A 20,522-nucleotide genomic window follows, 5' to 3' on the forward strand; every position below is an offset into this window, starting at 1 on the left:
TATGTGAGCCTTGTACTGGAATCATTGTCACCTCCTTTAGACAAATCGAACAATAAGAGGGCGTAAGAGAGCAGCCGCAGCAGCAGCCCTGGCTTCTTGTTTATGTTCAATACACACAAAGGTGGGGACAGTGAAGCTGGTGTTGACAGGGCTCGTGTGATGCAACAACCTCACGTGAGACCCAGCAAAGCGAGTCCGAATACTGCTGAAATGTGGCCGGCGCGGGAAATGAGTTGAGTATTTTTATTTTAACGAGGCCAAACATCAGGAATGACAGGAGCTTGTCCTAGTAATGTACAACCCTTTTAAGAAGATAAAACATTTACAACATTTTGAACATAAAAAAGGCTTCTCCCTGTGTGACTTCTCTGGTGTTTATTAAGAGTTGATTTCCATGTAAAAAAATTTACACATTAAGAAGATGAAAAAGGCTTCTCCCCTGTGTGACTGCTCTAATGACTAAGAAGAGATGATTTCTTCACAAAACATTTTCACATTCTGAGCAGGAAAAAAAGCTTCTTCCCTGTGTGGGTTCTCTGGTGGCTATCAATCAATCAATCAATCAAATTTATTATCGCCAAGTACATATTACATATATACAAGGAATTCTTTGTGGCAAAGAGGCAACATAATATATAACAACAGATACAACAAGTAACATCTAACAAGACAGATACATTATATAGTCTACACATGACGATTTAATTGTTGAACAGAGAGTGGATAGAAGCTGTTCATATGGCGGTTGGTGCTGCATTTGGGGACTCTGAAGCGACGTCCTGAAGGGAGTAGTTGGAATGAGGAGTGTCCTGGGTGAGAGGGATCGGATGAAATTTTCAATGCGTGGGATCGAATACTCTTATCATAAAGATCCTGGATTTTAGGCAGGGGGGAACCTATAATTCTCTCTGCTGTTCTGAAAGTCCTTTGTAAGCGGAGTTTGTCATGCGCAGTGGCTCCCCCATACCAGACTATCAGAGAGGAACAAATCACAGATCTGATGACAGCATTAAAGAATAAGATCAGCAGATTCTTAGACAAACCATATCTTTTCAGCTGACGCAGGAAGAACATCCTCTGTTGTGCTTTTCTTATAACAGCATCCACGTTTTTCCCCCATTTAAGATCATGAGAGATGATAACACCAAGGAATTTGGTCTCTGTGACCCTAAGAACCACTTCGTCATGGATGTAGATTGGAAGTATCTCATGTTGATCTTTCCTAAAATCCACAACCATCTCAGCAGTTTATGTGATTTCTGGTTAAAACATTTACCACATTCTGAACATGAAAAGGGATTCTACCCTGTGTGAGTTCTCTGGTGACTAAGAAGAGATGATTTATTCATAAAACATTTCTCACATTCTGAACATGAAAAAGGCTTTTCCCCCGTGTGGTTTCTCTGGTGGCTATCAAGATGCGCTTTCCGGTTAAAACATTTCCCACATTCTGAACATGAAAAAGGCTTCTCTCCTGTGTGGGTTCTCTGGTGGCTATCAAGATGCGTTTTCTGGTTAAAACATTGCCCACATTCTGAACATGAAAAAGGCTTCTCCCCTGTGTGAATTCGTTGGTGCTTTACAAGAGCCGATTCATGGTTAAAGCATTTCCCACATTCTAAACATGAAAAACGCTTCTCCCCTGTGTGAGTTCTTTGATGTGTAAAAAGAGATGATTTATCTCGAAAACATTTTCCACATTCTGAACATGAAAAAGGCTTCTCCCCTATGTGAGTTTTCTGATGTCTCATAAAACTTGATTTTTCTGTAAAACATTTTCCACATTCTGAGCAGGTAAAAGGTTTCTCCCCTGTGTGGTTTTTCTGATGGCTATTAAAAAGCGATTTCCAGTTAAAACATTTTCCACATTCTGAACAAGAAAAAGGCTTCTCCCCTGTGTGAATTCTCTGGTGCTTAACCAAATCTGATTTCTCCCTAAAACATTTTCCACATTTTAAACAAGAAAAAGGCTTCTCCCCTGTGTGAATTCTCTGGTGCTTAACAAAATTTGATTTCTGTGTAAAATATTTTCCACACTCTGAACAGGAAAAAGGTTTCTCCCCTGTGTGAATTCTCTGATGCTGAACAAAATTTGATTTCTTTGTAAAATATTTTCCACACTCTGAACAGGAAAAAGGCTTTTCCCCTGTGTGGGATCTCTGGTGCTTAACAAAATCTGATTTCTGGTTAAAACATTTCCCATATTCTGAATGTGAAAATGACTTCTTTGCTTTAGGAGCAATTTGTTTTTTGATGCTTATTTTAGGACTTTGATTTTCCTTAGTAGTCGGTAATGATTCAGAAGACGGGACCTGTTTCAAGGGATCAGATGACAAATCTTTATGGAGAAGGAATGATGGTATATCTGGAGTAATGGCATTCACTTCAATTGTATCCTGTGTGATCTCAAGATCATCCGATTTAACGACTGAAGATGTCAGCTGTCCCTCTGATCTCATGGTAATGTCATCTGCCAAAAAGAAAACCAATTATTTTTTTAATAAAAATAATCCTTGATTTTTATACTTTTTTATGTTTCTACTTAAACTGTCAATAAAAATGGCAAGTTATGTCAAAATTTTGAATTATTCACCAAGACAATGACAATTTACAGACTAATAGAGAACCTCATAGCATGAACCATTAGAGCGTGGTGTTCAACTGTTTGTAAATTTTGCCTCCCAAATATTAAATAAAAAGGCACCAAGCCATATTATGTAGGAGAAAATAATACCAATAAAAATGTGTCCCTACTCAGTTCCATCATCAGTCAATGGAAAAACAGAGGTTTCAACACTATTACGGCTCAAAGACTCTTGAAAAGCAACATGGCTTCCACGAACCAATCCAGCAATGTCCGCACTCGCAAAGTCAAATCTCCCCCTCACTTCTGAAACTGACTGTGTGCCTAAACTATATTTAATGAGAAGAAACCACTTAATTTACAGTGTGTGTGTGTCTCCTAGAGTATACTCTGGGCAGTATGTGATGGGTAATAAAATGGCAAATGTGCTATTTTCACTCTCCAACATCCACTGTGTGCTAATTTCCAGAAAATGCCTGTGGAGTCAAAATAGTCACTATTCTCACAGATTAATTAACTCAAAGTTATAATTTCCAAAATGAAGTCCCTTTATAAGAATTTTTATTGCTCTGATTTTCTGCCATTTTGTCACATTGCGGCTTCTGCAAATGGTGTGCCCCATCTCCTCTGAGATTTGCTCTTGCGACGTCTGCTGTGTCATCAGGGTTTGCCTTATTCATTCTGCAGGCGACGTTCGTAATGAAGGAGATGTCAGAGCCAGAAGCTCTGGGCAGCGTAGGTTCTGTCCTGCCGCTAGGATTAGGGTGCCTGGGAACTGTAGTGCCATCCAGTCTGTCAGTATGGGTCTGTGTGCTGTCCAGCTGAAGTAATCTGTTCCCTGCTTCAGCCAACTGGAAAGCACCACACCCCACTAAAGCTTGAAGAATATAAGAATCTGCCACATACAGCATTGTTCTCCTCTGGTTCAGTCCTCTGTGCTCACCTTCTGGCTTGTCTACTTGTTTCCAGTTTACGGACTACTCTTGCCTGTTCTGATTTTATATTTTCTCTCTTCTCCTGTTTCTGACCCACCTACCTGACTATTCTTCTTGCTATCTCACACCACCGAACAGTTAGTAACACTGTGGTCCAAGCCTAGGGGTCTCATTGTAAGTCCAGATCCATGGGGTTAAAGGGTGATGAGCAAGGAAAATCATGGGATTTGGAAAAATGAGTAGATAGCGCCATGGCTGTTCAAGGTAGCCATCTTTTGGGCTGCCAGGTGACCTTGAACAGTGCTCCCAATATATAGGATTAGCAAACTATTCCAGCAAGATCTACATTAAAATAGCTAAATTGCACTCCTTCCCATCTTAACCCTGTCATGTGCCTAGACAGTAGTGTACAACCATATATAGGGTATTGACGGATTCAAGAGAAGTCAGAAAATAATTTGTAAGATCCATTTGTTTACTATTATCCTTTCTGAAGAATTCCAAAAGTTATCACCACAAAAAGTTGCACATGTCAGATTTAAAAAATGGAGCCTGATTAGGAACACAAAACTGGCTGCGGGAAGTGGTGTGAATCAAAGATTTTTGAACCCTTTCTACTGTAGTCAAAAAAATGTGACTATAGACAACAATATATCTATTGAAATGATCAAACTCAACAGTCTTCATCAGTCAAAAAATGAGTAACTGGTGGTGAAACATCTCTGGGGTAATTAGAGTATGTGACTCGGTGGCAATTGGCAATGTAAACTCTTGTAAGAGACAATATTTTCTGTCAGATTAGTTTCAAGAAATATAATAAACTTTTTATAATAGTGCAGAGCTGAGGTGTTTTCATTTTAAATCTCGGGCATTTGGAAGAGGTAAAGGAAATCTTTTTTTAAAGAAACCAGGGAGTTGTAGACTCACATAAATGAGGCAGGCCATTCCCAACACAATCAAACTATCGTACAGAATGAAGCTGTAAAAAAGTATTTTTTTTTATTTTAGGTTACATCCCCAACAGCAACATATATATGAAGGGAGAGTTCTAACATTAAACCGGAGTAGCACTCATTTATAGTGGAACATTGGAGCCACTATGAGTCCTGACCAGAAGAGTAGAGAAAGTATTAGTGCTCCCCATTTCGGGAGAGATTGTGCAGTAATCAGAATTCCTTAGGCTTGAAAACAATGCAATTTATGACCTTTAGTGAATCCATGAAACCAGGGCTCGAGCCTTGCCAACATGTCTCCTACAGGTGTGAATAAATGTATTGTGGAGACACAGCATTGTATCTTAATTAACCAGATGTCAATTTTTAGCAAGCCAGGAAGAATAGACTGTTATCTATATGTTGACTTCTGAATATATCTGTTTCTTTCTGGTTGGTCAAGAAAACAGACACTTGCTTGTGTAAGCCTGTCATATTGTATTGCAAATTGACATTTGATGTAACATATCCTGCTCTTATCCTTGATGACAAATGATGTGAAATGCTAAATAAAAATTGTCCATGCCAGCCAGTTTGTTGGCATTCAAAGCAGAGGAGGAAAATCTATGCAAATAGATTAGATAATCAAACAATGCAAGTTGCTAGTCACTATTCTTTCTCTTATCTGTGATGCTGGATTGAAGGACACTTGTTAAACATAAAAAGCGGTGATATGCATCTGTATGAGAGAGAGAGAGATTCAGCCAGGGATTCTACAGGATTGCAGCCAAGACATCATGGCTCCATCACGAGGGACACAGATTTGTCATTCTACAGGATACCAGCTTAGGGGACCTCGTCCCCAGTTGGAAGAATACAGATTTGCTCCATTGACCATCGCTGAACCATGGATACATTTGTGAAAACCAGGTTGAGACCATGCAGTCACCTGGTACCATAGGTACATTTGTGAAAACCAGGTTGAGACCATGCGGTCACCTGGCACCATAGATACATTTGTGAAAACCAGATTGGGACCATCCGGTCATCTGGAACCTATGGATACTGTGGTGTAGTAACCACTGTGTCTGCTAGGGGGCGCTGTGTGGATGTCCCAGGAGAAAGGATGAATGGCAGAATACTGAATGGCCATTATGTATCTCAAAGTGAGTGGCTTTGAGATGGAGACTTATGTGTTGATCAGCAGTGATACTGCTGAGGTGCTGCTTTAATGTGACAAGGAGAAGTCTCCAGGTAACTAGGGAGATGGGCGGGCCAGTTACCTACAAACCTACCCAGGGGGTGTGTTTAAAGAACACTGTTGTAAAGAGTGTGTAAGTGCTTGAAGGACCTGTGATGAGGTCAGATTCATGTGACCCGGTGGGCGTGGCTATGAACCATATAATGTGGCCAGGGTAGGTCACATGTGGTGAATGCTGGGACCCAATTGGTCCAGTGTGGAAGGTCCCGCTGAGATGGAGCTTCCTGGCTAACAGCCTGTGAAGTGGCTGTGGTGAATGGCTGCACGTGTCTGAGGGTTCCCATGGGAGGGAATGAACGTCTGCAGTAAGCTGAAGCAGCCATGAGGAGACCCGGACGTGGGTGAGATAAATGAGGCTAAGAGAGCCTGTATGCTGGACATTGTAAACCCTGTGTTCACACAGGTTGTACAGAGTGAAGCTATAAGGGACGCTCTGCTGTTTATATGCTGTTGCATATTGCTTTGGTTTATGATGATGAATAAACCTCATGGACTATACTGCTTTATGAAAACCCGTGCTGGATCTGGTTTAGTGGCGGCTAAGCGAGAATCCCCTAATTGAATGACAGCACTACCTCACAATACATTTGGAGAAACCAGGTTGGGACCATTCGGTTACCTGGCACCATGGATACATTTGGGGAAATCAGGTTTGGACAACCCCATCACCTGGCACCATGGATACGTTTGGAGAAACTAGGTTGGGACCATCCATTCACCTGGCACCATTGATACATTTAGTGAAACCAGGTTGGGACCATCTGGACATTTGGCCTCGTACCTCAATGGACTGTCATCTTCCTAAGCTTGTCGTTACCTCCTCTCTGTGTGTGCGTGTAGGAGGTGGGGTAGTCAACCCTGGAAGCTCTGAAGTCACAGCTCCTCTTATCCCGGCAAGTCAGCGGAAGGGTGAGACTCTGTAATGTGCACTACCTTGGGGTATTTTCCTGGGACTGTTCTACGTGTTATCTGCCTGCTTTGTGCGTCGATAAAGTATTGCCACATTGTTTTACCCTCACGGTGTATTGTTGTGAGTTCATTTTCCCCTTCATTACTGAGGCCCGAGGAACTCCCTCTTCTGGTAAAGAAAGGTAGTGAGCCTGATTATCAAACACCTGAGGCTGATGATGATGACTGGCTGAGTGGAGTTATTGACTGGATATAAGGCTGCCGACGCCCTTCTGCCCTGCGGGTGATTTCTCTGTGGGATCCTTGGAGACCAGTCTGAATTCCTGCTCCTCTAAAGCTAAGTTTGCTGCTCGGCCTTTTGCTTTGGTGCTTTGACTTTGTTTTGCTTTGTTTTTCTGGATTTCTGCCATTCCCTGCTGGGGTGTGCTGAATTCCTTTAGCTCTGTCTTCTGAAAATACCTGAGTGCTGATTTAGTTTTTGAAGCCTAGCTGCTTCAGGGCCTTTTTCATATCAGCTTGTTGGCTTATGTCTTTGATAGGGTTTTGGCAGATTGCAGCCTTCCTGTCCTTTCCTATCTAGGTAGTTTTGGGCCCCGTCTTTGCTCAGTCTATCTTTCTGTCTGTGTTAGTGTTTTCATCTTGCTTCACCGTCAATATATGTTGGGGGCTGCCTATTGCTTTGGGGTCTGCTCTGGGGCAGTTTAGATTTCCCCTTTCTGTCTTTAGGCTTATTTAATTCTCCGGCTGTGATCGAGGGGTCTAGGGCATCGTAGGAACCCCCCACGGCTACTGCTAGTTGTGTTGATAGGTTCAGGGATCTGCAATCTGATAGTTGCCAACTTCTCTGGTTTCTGGACTTAGCTTGTATTTCTGCTTTTGCCTCCTACGGTGACTCATTCATAACAGAATCACCCGCCATACCGCAGATCCTAGGGTACTCAATAGCAGGAAAGATTTGTAAAAAAAAAAAAAAGTGTGTATATTTTTTCCTCTATATCTCTGAGGCCGTAGGGGGAATTTTTTTTTTTCTCAATGGAGATAAAGCAATTGTCTGATCGTGTGGAGCAGCTCGCTGCGGAAGTGCGGGGAATTTCCGCCTACCTTGCTCATTCACATGCTGCTGAACCAAAGATTCCTACACCTGATGTATTTTTTGGGGATCGGTCTAAATTTTTGAATTTCAAAAATAATAGTAAATTATTTTTTGCCTTGAAGCCTAACTCGTCAGGGAGCTCCGCGCAGCAGGTTAAAATTGTCATCTCTTTGCTGCGTGGCGATCCCCAGGATTGGGCGTTTTCTTTGAAACCAGATGATCCTATTCTGACTAATGTGAATGCATTTTTTCAGGCCTTGGGGTTGTTGTATGACGAACCTAATGCCATTGATCAGGCTGAAAAGACCCTGCTGGCATTGAACCAGGGTCGTGATTCTGCAGATTTGTACTGTCAAAAATTCCGAAAGTGGGCAGTACTTACTACCTGGAATGATAATGCCTTGGCTGCTCTCTTTCGGAAGGGGTTGTCAGAAGCCGTAAAAGATACTATGGTGGGATTTCCTGTTCCCTCTGGTCTTGACGATTCTATGTCATTAGCCATTCAGGTTGATCGGCGTTTGCGCGAACGCAAAGCTGCACGAGAGGTGTTGCCACCTGTTGAACAAATGTCTGAACCTATGCAATGTGATAGAGTTTTTTCCAGAGAGCAGCGTCAGGAGTTCAGAAGGCGTAATAAGTTGTGTTTTTTCTGTGGAGGTGCCTCGCATATTATTTCTGTCTGTCCTAAACAAGAGAAACGCTTTGCACACACGTTTTCTGTTGGGGGTGTTCAACCTAAGTTTCTTCTGGCTATTACTCTGATCTGCTCCCTGTCCACATTTTCCGCCAAGGCTTTTGTGGATTCGGGAGCAGCCCTAAACCTAATGGACTTGGATTTTGCTAAACGTTGTGGATTTCCGATGACACCTCTGCAGACGCCTATCCCTTTGAGGGGGATTGATGCTACTCCTTTGGCTAAAAATAAACCTCAGTTTTGGACCCAGGTGGTAATGCGGGTCGCCCCAGACCATCAAGAAAATTGCAGATTTTTGGTGTTGCATAATCTGCATGATACTATTGTTCTGTGATTTCCCTGGTTACAAATTCATAATCCAGTTTTGGATTGGAAATCTGTGTCTGTGGTGAGTTGGGGTTGTCGGTGTGCCTTTAGTGAGGCTCCGGTGTTTTCCACCTCTCCTCAGTCGCATGATGTTCCTGATTATTTGGCGGACTTTTATGATGTATTTAGTGAGAATGAGTCTGAGTCTCTGCCTCCTCATAGGAGTTATGACTGTGCAATTGAACCGAGCCCGGGGTGTAAATTTCCCAAGGGTCGGCTCTTCAATTTATCTGTACCCGAGCACGAGGCTATGCGATCCTATATTAAGGAGGTGTTGGAGAAGGGTCATATTAGACCATCCTCGTCACCCTTAGGTGCCGTTTTTTTTTTTGTAGCCAAAAAGGATGGATCATTAAGACCTTGTATTGATTATCGTGCCCTCAATAAAATTACTGTTAAATATCAGTATCCGTTACCCCTGATTTCTGATCTATTCTCCAGAGTTAAAGATGCTTGCTGGTTTACCAAGCTTGACCTCACGGGGGCGTATAATCTTATTCGCATTAAGCATGGGGATGAATGGAAGACGGCGTTTAATACTCCGGAGGGACATTTTGAGTACCTGGTGATGCCTTTTGGGCTCACTAATGCTCCTTCTGTCTTCCAGTGCTTCATGAACGATATTTTCCGAGATTTTGTCGATACATTTTTGATTATCTATCTGGATGATATTTTGATCTTCTCCAAGGATTGGGATTCTCACGTGGAACATATTCGGACTGTGTTCCGGATCTTGAGGGAGAATTCCCTGTATGTCAAAGGATCTAAATGCCTTTTTGGAGTACAGAGGATTTCTTTTTTGGGATTTATTTTGTCCCCGTCAACTATTGAAATGGACCCGGCCAAGGTACAGGCCATTTACGATTCGGTTCAGCCCACTTCTTTGAAGGCCCTCCAGAAGTTTTTGGGTTTTGCTAATTTTTATCGGAAATTTATAGCAAAATTTTCTAGTATTGCCAAGCCATTGACTGATTTGACTAAGAAAGGTGCTGATGTGTTAAATTGGTCTCCGGAGGCTGTTTGTTCCTTTCAGGAGCTGAAGCGAAGATTCACCTCCGCCCCGGTTTTGCGGCAACCTGATGTCTCACTTCCATTCCAGGTAGAGGTGGATGCTTCTGAGATTGGTGCAGGAGCTGTTTTGTCCCAAAAGGATCCTGTAACATCTAAAATGAATCCCTGTGCTTTCTTTTCCCGAAAGTTCTCTCCATCTGAACGTAACTATGATGTGGGGAATAGGGAACTGTTGGCCATGAAATGGGCATTTGAGGAGTGGAAACATTGGTTGGAGGGAGCTAAGCATCAAGTCGTGGTCCTCACTGACCACAAGAATTTGATTTACCTAGAGTCGGCTAAGCGCTTGAACCCTAGACAGGCTAGGTGGGCCTTGTTTTTTACACGTTTTGATTTTGTGGTTTCTTTTCTTCCTGGAACGAAGAATGTCAAGGCAGACGCCCTCTCTAGGAGCTTCTTTGCTGATTCTCCTGTGGTGACCAAGCCTGCTACCATCTTAGGCGAAGGGGTAGTTCTTTCTGCCATCTCGCCCGATTTGAGACATACTCTGGAAGAGTTCCAAGAGGACAAACCTGAGCGTTGTCCCAGTGGAAAGTTGTATGTTCCTGACCAGTGGAAGAAGAGAGTGATGTCTGAAGTTCATTGCTCTGCTTTGGCTGGTCATCCAGGTATTTTTGGTACTAGAGATCTGGTGAGTCGGTTTTTTTGGTGGCCCTCCTTGTCTCGTGATGTCAGGAATTTTGTGCAGTCCTGTGGTACATGCTCCCAGTCTAAATCGTGTTCTCGCTCTAGTGGGTTGTTGATGCCTTTGCCTGTCCCCAAGAGGCCATGGACCCATATTTCAATGGATTTCATCTCTGATATGCCTGTCTCTCAAAGGATGACTGTTATTTGGGTGATTTGTGATAGGTTCTCTAAGATGGTTCATCTTGTACCACTCCCTAAGTTGCCGTCTTCCTCTGAGTTGGTGCCCCTGTTTTTACAACAGGTGGTTCTTTTGCACGGGATTCCTGAGAACATTGTGTCTGACAGAGGAGTCCAGTTTGTGTCTAGATTTTGGAGAACTTTCTGTTCCAGGCTGGGAATTCAGTTGTCTTTCTCCACTGCTTTTCACCCTCAGACCAATGGGCAGACAGAGAGAACAAACCAGACCTTGGAGTCATATTTGAGATGTTTTATTTCTGCTGATCAGGATGATTGGGTTTCATTTTTGCCCTTGGCCGAATTTGCTTTAAATAATAGAGCTAGTTCTGCCACTTTGATGTCACTTTTTTTTGTAACTTTGGGTTTCATCCTCGATTTTCTTCAGGGCAGGTGGAGCCCTCTGCCTGCCCAGGTGTTGACACTGTGGTGGAGAGAATGCATCAGATCTGGGACCAAGTGGTGGATAAGTTATCTCTCTCCCAGGAAGAGGCCCAGCGGTTTTCCAACCGACATAGGACCATTGGTCCCCAGTTTAAGGTTGGTGATATGGTGTGGTTATCATCAAAAAATATTGCTATGAAGGTGGCTTCTCCTAAGTTTAAGCCTAGATTTATTGGACCTTACAAGATTGTGGAGATTATTAATCCGGTCTCTTTTCGTTTGGCTCTTCCTGTCACATTTAAAATCCATAATGTGTTCCATAAATCTTTGTTGAAGAGGTTTGTTGAACCTGTTCCGGGGGTGGCACCTCCAGACCCTGTATTGGTTGAAGTTAACATGGAATATGAGGTAGAGAAAGTACTGGATTCCCGTCTGGCTAGACAGAGACTCCAGTATTTGGTTAAGTGGAAGGGTTATGGTAAGGAGGATAATTCCTGGGTCCCTGCCTCTGATATTCATGCCAAAAGATTGGTGCATGCCTTTCATCGGGCTCACCCTGATCGCCCTGGTGGCGTAGTTGAGGGTTCGGTGACCCCTCCTCAAGGGGGAGGTACTGTTGTGAGTTCATTTTCCCCTTCATTACTGAGGCCCGAGGAACTCCCTCTTCTGGTAAAGAAAGGTAGTGAGCCTGATTATCAAACACCTGAGGCTGATGACTGACTGGCTGAGTGGAGTTACTGACTGGATATAAGGCTGCCGACGCCCTTCTGCCCTGCGGGTGATTTCTCTGTGGGATCCTTGGAGACCAGTCTGAATTCCTGCTCCTCTAAAGCTAAGTTTGCTGCTCGGCCTTTTGCTTTGGTGCTTTGACTTTGTTTTGCTTTGTTTTTCTGGATTTCTGCCATTCCCTGCTGGGGTGTGCTGAATTCCTTTAGCTCTGTCTTCTGAAAATACCTGAGTGCTGATTTAGTTTTTGAAGCCTAGCTGCTTCAGGGCCTTTTTCAAATCAGCTTGTTGGCTTATGTCTTTGATAGGGTTTTGGCAGATTGCAGACAGCAGCCTTCCTGTCCTTTCCTATCTAGGTAGTTTTGGGCCCCGTCTTTGCTCAGTCTATCTTTCTGTCTGTGTTAGTGTTTTCATCTTGCTTCACCGTCATTATATGTTGGGGGCTGCCTATTTCTTTGGGGTCTGCTCTGGGGCAGTTTAGATTTCCCCTTTCTGTCTTTAGGCTTATTTAATTCTCCGGCTGTGATCGAGGGGTCTAGGGCATCGTAGGACCCCCCACGGCTACTGCTAGTTGTGTTTATAGGTTCAGGGGTCTGCAATCTGATAGTTGCCAACTTCTCTGGTTTTCTGGACTTAGCTTGTATTTCTGCTTTTGCCTCCTACGGTGACTCATTCATAACACTGTATTGTCTGAATAGCATTACACCCATGTTAAAAGGAGAACGGGTGTTCGGTGGGACGATACCTGGACCATGCGGTTTCGGCTAGGGGATCGGGACACCCGCCAACCCGTTGTGTCTTCACATGATGTATATTACAGTAATCAACCATGCAAAGCTTAGTGATATATCATGGCACACATATAACATTATTTGTATGGTTTATAGCAATCCTGTTACAATTTAGTAGGTTTTAAAAGAAATTGAAAAGTCAGGATAAAGGGAAACTCTGTTATTGTGCATACATTAACACTTGTCCCTCACTGCACATTCAATGTTGTGGATCATAAAAGTGAAGTTTAATCAAGAAGACTGGACCTGGTCTTGTAGGGACCATAAGAGCACATTCAGCAGCATAGACGGGAGAGAAGGTAGATTCATCCAATAAGATATCAGAGTTCTAGGAAGTCCACAGCATCATTATCCTCCACTTTCTCTTAGAGGCCCATCATAATATTTTTCATCAAGTGATTTCCTAACTTGTCAGCACATTCTACGCTGTCATTTGTCTTTGTAGCTTACACATCTGGACAGGTAAGGGTCAGTATCTTCTAATTTCAGTTGGTAGGTGGATCTTACTGGATGTAAGTTCTATAGAAAAGGGCTTACAATGCCCAAAGTCAATTGAACAGTTTTGGGTGGATGAGAATGTTGTGGTCTGGAGGCAAAATGGTTATCACACGATTGTGATACAACCGGACTAGACGACCAATATAGCAGTCACAGATGGTGACTGAGAAGAATCTGTTACTTTTCAGCATTTAGTGGTTATTACTCACCTGGGTGGTCATATGTAGGAATCTCCTCTTTACAATGCTCAACACTCTTCACATATGTCTCTGTAGTATCAATGTGAGTGAGATCTTTACTCTGAAACAAAATTTGTAAAAGTCACAGACAGATGGAGACGTCACATCTATGATCAGCTCTAATCCTGCCATCTCCACTGTTCTCATTACACAAGTATAAAACATATACAGTGGGGAAAAAAGTATTTAGTCAGCCACTAATTGTGCAAGTTCTCCCACTTAAAAAGATGAGAGAGGCCTGTAATTTACATCATAGGTAGACCACAACTATGAGAGTCAAAATGAGAAAAATGCACAGAGAATCACCTTGTCTGGTTTGGAAAGATTTATTTTTCAAATTATGGTGGAAAATAAGTATTTGGTCAACTAAAAACATGCAAGATTTTTGGCTCTCACAGACCTGTATCTTCTTTAGGAGGCTCCTCTGTTCTCCACTCATTACCTGTAGTAATGGCATCTGTTTGACTGTTTGAAATTGTTATCAATATAAAAGACACCTGTCCACAACCTCAAACAGTCAAACCCCAAACTCCACTATGGTGAAGACCAGAGCTGTCGAAGGACACCAGAAACAAAATTGTATCCCTGCACCAGGCTGGGAAGACTGAATCTGCAATAGGCAAGCAGTTTGGTGTGATGAAATCAACTGTGGGAGCAATAGTAAGAAAATGGAAGCCATACAAGACCACTGATTATCTCCCTTGATCTGGGGCTCCATGCAAGATCTCACCCCTTGGGGTCAAAATGATCACAAGAACGGTGAGCAAAAATCCCAGAACCACACAGGAGGCCCAGTGAATGACCTGCATAGAGCTGGGACCACCGTAACAAAGGTTACCATCATTAACCATCTACGCCACCAGGGACTCAGATCCTGTAGTGCCAGACGTGTCCCCCTGCTTAAGCGAGTACATGTCTGGGCCCGTCTGAAGTTTGCTAGAGAGCATTTGGATTATCCAGAAAAGTATTGGGAGAATGTCATATGGTCTGATGAAACCAAAGTAGAACTGTTTGGTAGAAACAAAACTCGCCGTGTTTGGAGGAGACAGAATTCTGAGTTGCTTCCAAAGAACACCATCCCTACTGTGAAGCATGGGGGTGGCAACATCATGCTTTGGTGCTGTTTCTCTGCAAAGGGACCAGGATGACTGATCCGTGTACATGAAAGAATGAATGGGGCTATGTATCGTTAGATTTTGAGTTGAAACCTCCTTCCATCAGCAAGGGCATTCAAGATGAAACATGGATGAGTCTTACAGCATGATAATTAGCCCAAGCACACCACCAGGGCAACAAAGGAGTGACTTTGTAAGAAGCATATGAAGGTTCTGGATTGCCCTAGCCAGTCTCCAGATCTCAACCCCATAGAAAACTTTTGGAGGGACTTGAAAATCCATGTTGCCCAGCAACAGGCCCAAAACATTACTGCTCTAGAGGAGATCTGCATGGCGGAATGGGCCAACATACCACCAACAGTGTGTGCCAACCTTGTGAAGACTTACAGAAAACGTTTGACCTCTCTCATTGCCAACAAAGGATATACAGTGGGGCAAAAAAGTATTTAGTCAGTCAGCAATAGTGCAAGTTCCACCACTTAAAAAGATGAGAGGTGTCTGTAATTTACATCATAGGTAGACCTCAACTATGGGAGACAAACTGAGAAAAAAAAATCCAGAAAATCACATTGTCTGTTTTTGTTTCATTTTATTTGCATATTATGGTGGAAAATAAGTATTTGGTCAGAAACAAAATTTCATCTCAATACTTTGTGATATATCCTTTGTTGGCAATGACAGAGGTCAAACGTTTTCTGTAAGTCTTCACAAGGTTGCCACACACTGTTGTTGGTATGTTGGCCCATTCCTCCATGCAGATCTCCTCTAGAGCAGTGATGTTTTTGGCTTTTCGCTTGGCAACACGGACTTTCAACTCCCTCCAAAAGTTTTCTATAGGGTTGAGATCTGGAGACTGGCTAGGCCACTCCAGGACCTTGAAATGCTTCTTACGAAGCCACTCCTTCGTTGCCCTGGCGGTGTGCTTTGGATCATTGTCATGTTGAAAGACCCAGCTACGTTTCATCTTCAATGCCCTTGCTGATGGAAGGAGGTTTGCACTCAAAATCTCACGATACATGGCCCCATTCATTCTTTCATGTACCCGGATCAGTCGTCCTGGCCCCTTTGCAGAGAAACAGCCCCAAAGCATGATGTTTCCACCACCATGCTTTACACTAGGTATGGTGTTTGATGGATGCAACTCAGTATTCTTTTTCCTCCAAACACGACAAGTTGTGTTTCTACCAAACAGTTCCAGTTTGGTTTCATCAGACCATAGGACATTCTCCCAAAACTCCTCTGGATCATCCAAATGCTCTCTAGCAAACTTCAGACGGGCCCGGACATGTACAGGCTTAAGCAGTGGGACACGTCTGGCACTGCAGGATCTGAGTCCATGGTGGCGTAGTGTGTTACTTATGGTAGGCCTTGTTACATTGGTCCCAGCTCTCTGCAGTTCATTCACTAGGTCCCCCCGCGTGGTTCTGGGATTTTTGCTCACCGTTCTTGTGATCATTCTGACCCCACGGAGTGGGATTTTGCATGGAGCACCAGATCGAGGGAGATTATCAGTGGTCTTGTATGTCTTCCATTTTCTAATTATTGCTCCCACAGTTGATTTCTTCACTCCAAGCTGGTTGGCTATTGCAGATTCAGTCTTCCCAGCCTGGTGCAGGGCTACAATTTTGTTTCTGGTGTCCTTTGACAGCTCTTTGGTCTTCACCATAGTGGAGTTTGGAGTCAGACTGTTTAAGGGTGTGCACAGGTGTCTTTTTATACTGATAACAAGTTTAAACAGGTGCCATTACTACAGGTAATGAGTGGAGGAAAGAGGAGACTCTTAAAGAAGAAGTTACAGGTCTGTGAGAGCCAGAAATCTTGATTGCTTGTTTCTGACCAAATACTTATTTTCCACCATAATATGCAAATAAAATGAAAAAAAAACAGACAATGTGATTTTCTGGATTTTTTTTTCTCAGTTTGTCTCCCATAGTTGAGGTCTACCTATGATGTAAATTACAGACACCTCTCATCTTTTTAAGTGGTGGAACTTGCACTATTGCTGACTGACTAAATACTTTTTTGCCCCACTGTATAACAAAATATTGAGATGAACTTTTGTTAATGACCAAATACTTATTTTCCATCATAATTTGAAAAAATATATCTTGCCAAATCAGACAAGGTGATTTTCTGGATTTGTTTTCTCATTTTGACTCTCATAGTTGTGGTCTACCTATGATGTCAATTACAGGCCTCTGTAATCTTTTTAAGTGGGAGTACTTGCACAATTGGTGGCTGACTAAATACTTTCCCCCCCCTGTAATACTGGTGCATAAAACATTTCTGAGCACAAGACCTTCACAGCCGTCTACACATCATAGGGGAGCTCTCATGGCACCTTCTCTTTCATCTACCTGAGGATCCTGAGGAACATTGGGATTTTCTTCTTTACAGTCCTGTGGAAGAAGAGGACGGGGAAATCTCTCTGGTGTTGTCATCTTACTTGATAGATCTGGAGGAAACACATACAGGGACTTAATTCATTCTTGAGTCCTGATGGACTCCTTGCCAGAGATGGGTTGCATCTTACAAAAAAGGGAAAACACATGTTTGGTAGACGCCTTGCTACACTCATCAAGAGAGCTTTAAACTAGAGCAATATGGGATGGGAAATATATGGCGAGGAAAAAGTACCAAGAGAAACTGACTACAAACTAAAATGTGTCTATAAAAACACAGAGCATAAGAAACAAACAAGGATAATTGGAGCTTCTAAGACAGGAAGAGTTCTGATGTCATAGCCATCACTGAAACTTGGTAGGATGATACACAAGATTGGAATACAAACCTTTAAACCTACAACTTATTTATTAGAAACAGGATTAATAAGAGGGGATGAGGCGTTGCATTGTATGTTAGGAAAACGTATATCTCCACAGAGATCTAAGCTTCAGAGACTGGAAGCTCTGGACAAACTGTTTGGGTAAAAATACACGGACAGAAAAACAGAAAGGACACTATTGTAGGTGTTTACTATAGGCCACCTGGACAGGCTGAACATATAGCTGAACTATTTTTACATCTGATGTCTCTGTTCTCAAAAAAGTATGACATAGTGATCATGGGAGATTTTTGCTATCCTGATATTTTTTGGGAATCTCTCAGGCAAAAGTAATGGGTCTAGAAAATACATATCTGCTCTTGCTGATAACTTTAACTTTGAAAACATAGAAGTGAGAACAAGAGGATCTGCCATCTTGGACCTAATTCTTACCATCAGGGAGGAAATGGTTGAGGAAGTAAAGGCGGTTGGGAATTTAGGAGGCAGCAATCATGCTATCCTCGAATTTTGGATGACCAGAGGATTGAGACCATCGAGGACTCAGACTTTAAAATTGGACTTCAGAAAGGCGGATTTTAAGGGACTCAGAAAGAAGGTAGGAAAGGTCCAATGGCTGAATGTTCTAAAGGACAGAAATTTCCAAGTAGGATTGCTAAATTAAATTCTCACTGCACAATCGGTAACAGAAGGAAAGAAGGAAGAGTTGGAAGCCTTTAAAGAGACCAGGATGGATGAACACAGAACTTAGTCACCTGTTAAAAAGGAAAAAAAGTATATTAAATTGGAAGAGGGGGGCATATCTAAAGAAGATTATAATGGTGAGAGGACTGCAATGTATATCCTATGAAGAACGGTTAAAGGATCTGGGAATGTTTAGCTTGCAAAAAAGAAGGCTAAGAGGAGACTTAACAGCGGTTTACAAATATCTGAAGGGATCAGATATTCCAACAAATGGAAGGTTTGGAACACTAAATTCTGTAACACTTAATTATACTTGGTGCAGTTTGAATTCGCTAACTTGGCTTCATATATATGTGCATTGTATGGATTTTGATACATTACTTATGTATATTCATGTACTTGTATGGCATTGTTAAAAAGACTTGAGTTCTCTACTTTTTATTCCCTTAATCCTCTTTCCCACCCTTTTCCCTTTGTTAATTCCCTTTCTTTCCCTTCTTTCCCTCCCCTTTTCCCAACCCTTGTTATTTACTAAAATCCAATAAAAATGTTTGAAAATAAATATCTGAAGGGATGTCACAATGTAGAAGGATCATCCTTATTTTCATTTGCACATGGAAGCACAAGAAGCAATGGCATGAAACTGAAAGGGACGAGACACATTAGATATTTGAAAAACATTTTGAAAGTGAGGGTGATCAATGAATGAAACAGGCTTCCACTAAAGGTGGGGAGAGTTCTATGGCAATCTTTAAACAGAGGCTGGATAGACATCTGTCTGAGATGGTTTAGAGAATCCTGCGCTGCATTGAGCAGTGGGTTGGACACAATAACCCTTGAGGTCCCTTCCAACTCTAACATTCTATGATTCTTTACATACAGATAATTATATCCTGTCTGTTACCTGTTGTTGTAAGGGGCTGGGGAACATCCATTATGTCTTTGTACACATCTTTGTGTTCTTCTAAAAACGCCCACTCTTCCATGGAGAAATATACGGAGACATCCTGACACCTTATAGGAACCTGACACATACAGTGATACTGTAATCCCCATGATCGTTTCATAGCGTTACTGTAGAATGTCCCAACATTCCCAGCAGTGTCACCTCTCTAGTCAGCAGCTCAATCATCTTGTAGGTGAGTTCTAGGATCTTCTGGTCATTGTTGTCCTCATATATTAAAGGGTGAGGTTGAGGCCCAGTGATTGGGCTAAAGGGTCTTCCCCATCCCTCAGACTCAGGATCCTGACAGCGCTCACTAGAGGTCTTCTTCACCACTGTGTAATCCTGGTTATGGAGAGACACATTAATAATTCTCACTACAAACATTTCCAGAGTCCTCACCTCTTCAGTTCTGTCCATCTGCTAATCCCATAGATAAGAATCATGTAGTGTGGCGTCATCCGAATCTCTCACCTCTCCAGTAAGGTGGAAGAGGATCTCTAGAGTGAGGTGTAATATCTTCTCTGCTATCTTGTCTCTGTCCATATCCATTTTTGAAGGGTAAATCAGAAAAATTCTCCTGTAGAAGATCTTCAGTGAGAGAATCCAATATTGTAGAGACCTGAATGAGAAGATGAACCGATGTAACATCATAAAAATCCTGGGTAATAATACAATAATGGCAATAATAAGGGGAAACATGAGGAAATGTAATATTTTACAGTATTTAGTTTTCTTCCTTACATCTAGTAAAACAACCTATATACACTGCTCAAAAAAATAAAGGGAACCTGTCACCCCCCCAGGGTGTTTTTCAGTTAAAGAGCCACCTTCAGCAGCACTAAGGCTGCACTCTGTGAAGGTGGCTCTTTTTCTGACCCCCAGTAACGCTGAAATATCGACTTTTATAATTAGCTCATCATACCTGTAATGTGTCCCACAGGTATGTTGTGTCCCCCAGTATCAGCCGCCTACCATCAGTCCATCATGCCTGTCCGAGGCCTCAGCGCCACCCATGATCTGTCAATTATGATGCCCCGTGCGTAGCTGCCTCCTCTTGATTTGAATCCTGGTGCCTGCACTGTGACAAGTGTTCTCGGGCATGCGCAGTGCGCCACGATGCACCACAGACTGTCCAGAAGTTGGCGGATGCTTTAGTCCAGGTCTGGAAGGAGATCCCTCAGGAGACCGCGGCACTACAATATATATAGTGTGGAGTTGACATGCTTAGCTGCTTCTTCAGGTAGACACAGGAACACTTGGATAGTCGCGAAACACCTGCTGGTTTATTAAATTCAGCATAGACCAAGGCAGGGTCCACGACAACAAAAGCAGAGACTTCCTGGCTTAATGGAAAAACAAAACAAACAAAGTACAACAAGTCCTTGCTCTACAGGAGCCATGTGGGAGTGTTCCCTCTCCCAAACACACACACAGTGACTGTCTCTCATATCCAGACATTTAACCAGGACCATGTGATGATCACATGATCTTGACATCACCGTAGGTCCTGCTAGTACACATGCCAGTGTCGCTTCTGGGGAAACAGTGAGCACCCTACCACGCTATGGGTGATCACATAAAACCAGCCCATTGTAACTTTAAGATTAACCCTCTCACCACTTAGCGTGCTGGAGGCAAAAATAATCTGGTT

The 20,522-nt window shown here is 42.7% G+C and overlaps 1 protein-coding gene across 1 annotated transcript; it reads right to left on the reverse strand.

Moving 5' to 3' along the window:
* Positions 1–360: 360 nt before the first annotated feature.
* LOC141051053 (uncharacterized) lies at positions 361–19,570 on the reverse strand. The gene is made up of 6 exons (XM_073547875.1): positions 19,343–19,570; positions 19,034–19,213; positions 18,830–18,950; positions 16,817–16,914; positions 13,315–13,405; positions 361–2,470 (listed from the first exon to the last, which is right to left on the reverse strand). The coding sequence occupies exons 1-6, from the start codon at positions 19,568–19,570 to the stop codon at positions 1,302–1,304; spliced, it is 1,887 nt and encodes a 628-aa protein (XP_073403976.1). The 3' UTR covers positions 361–1,301.
* Between the last annotated feature and the right edge of the window lie 952 nt (positions 19,571–20,522).

The sequence above is a fragment of the Dendrobates tinctorius genome, unplaced genomic scaffold (assembly GCF_039654945.1).
Source record: "Dendrobates tinctorius isolate UK_male_01 unplaced genomic scaffold, ASM3965494v1 ptg000155l, whole genome shotgun sequence".
NCBI lineage: Eukaryota > Metazoa > Chordata > Amphibia > Anura > Dendrobatidae > Dendrobates > Dendrobates tinctorius.

Bases quoted from the DNA above. Each gene is read 5' to 3' on its own strand.
- LOC141051053 (XM_073547875.1), bottom strand. From the start codon at position 19,570: ATGTTTCCCCTTATTATTGCCATTATTGTATTATTACCCAGGATTTTT. The intron at 18,951-19,033 runs GTGACACTGCTG...TGTATGTGTCAG, and splicing joins TTGAGCTGCTGACTAGAGAG to GTTCCTATAAGGTGTCAGGA. The intron at 13,406-16,816 runs GTAGATGAAAGA...ATTTTGTTTCAG, and splicing joins ATGTTCCTCAGGATCCTCAG to AGTAAAGATCTCACTCACAT.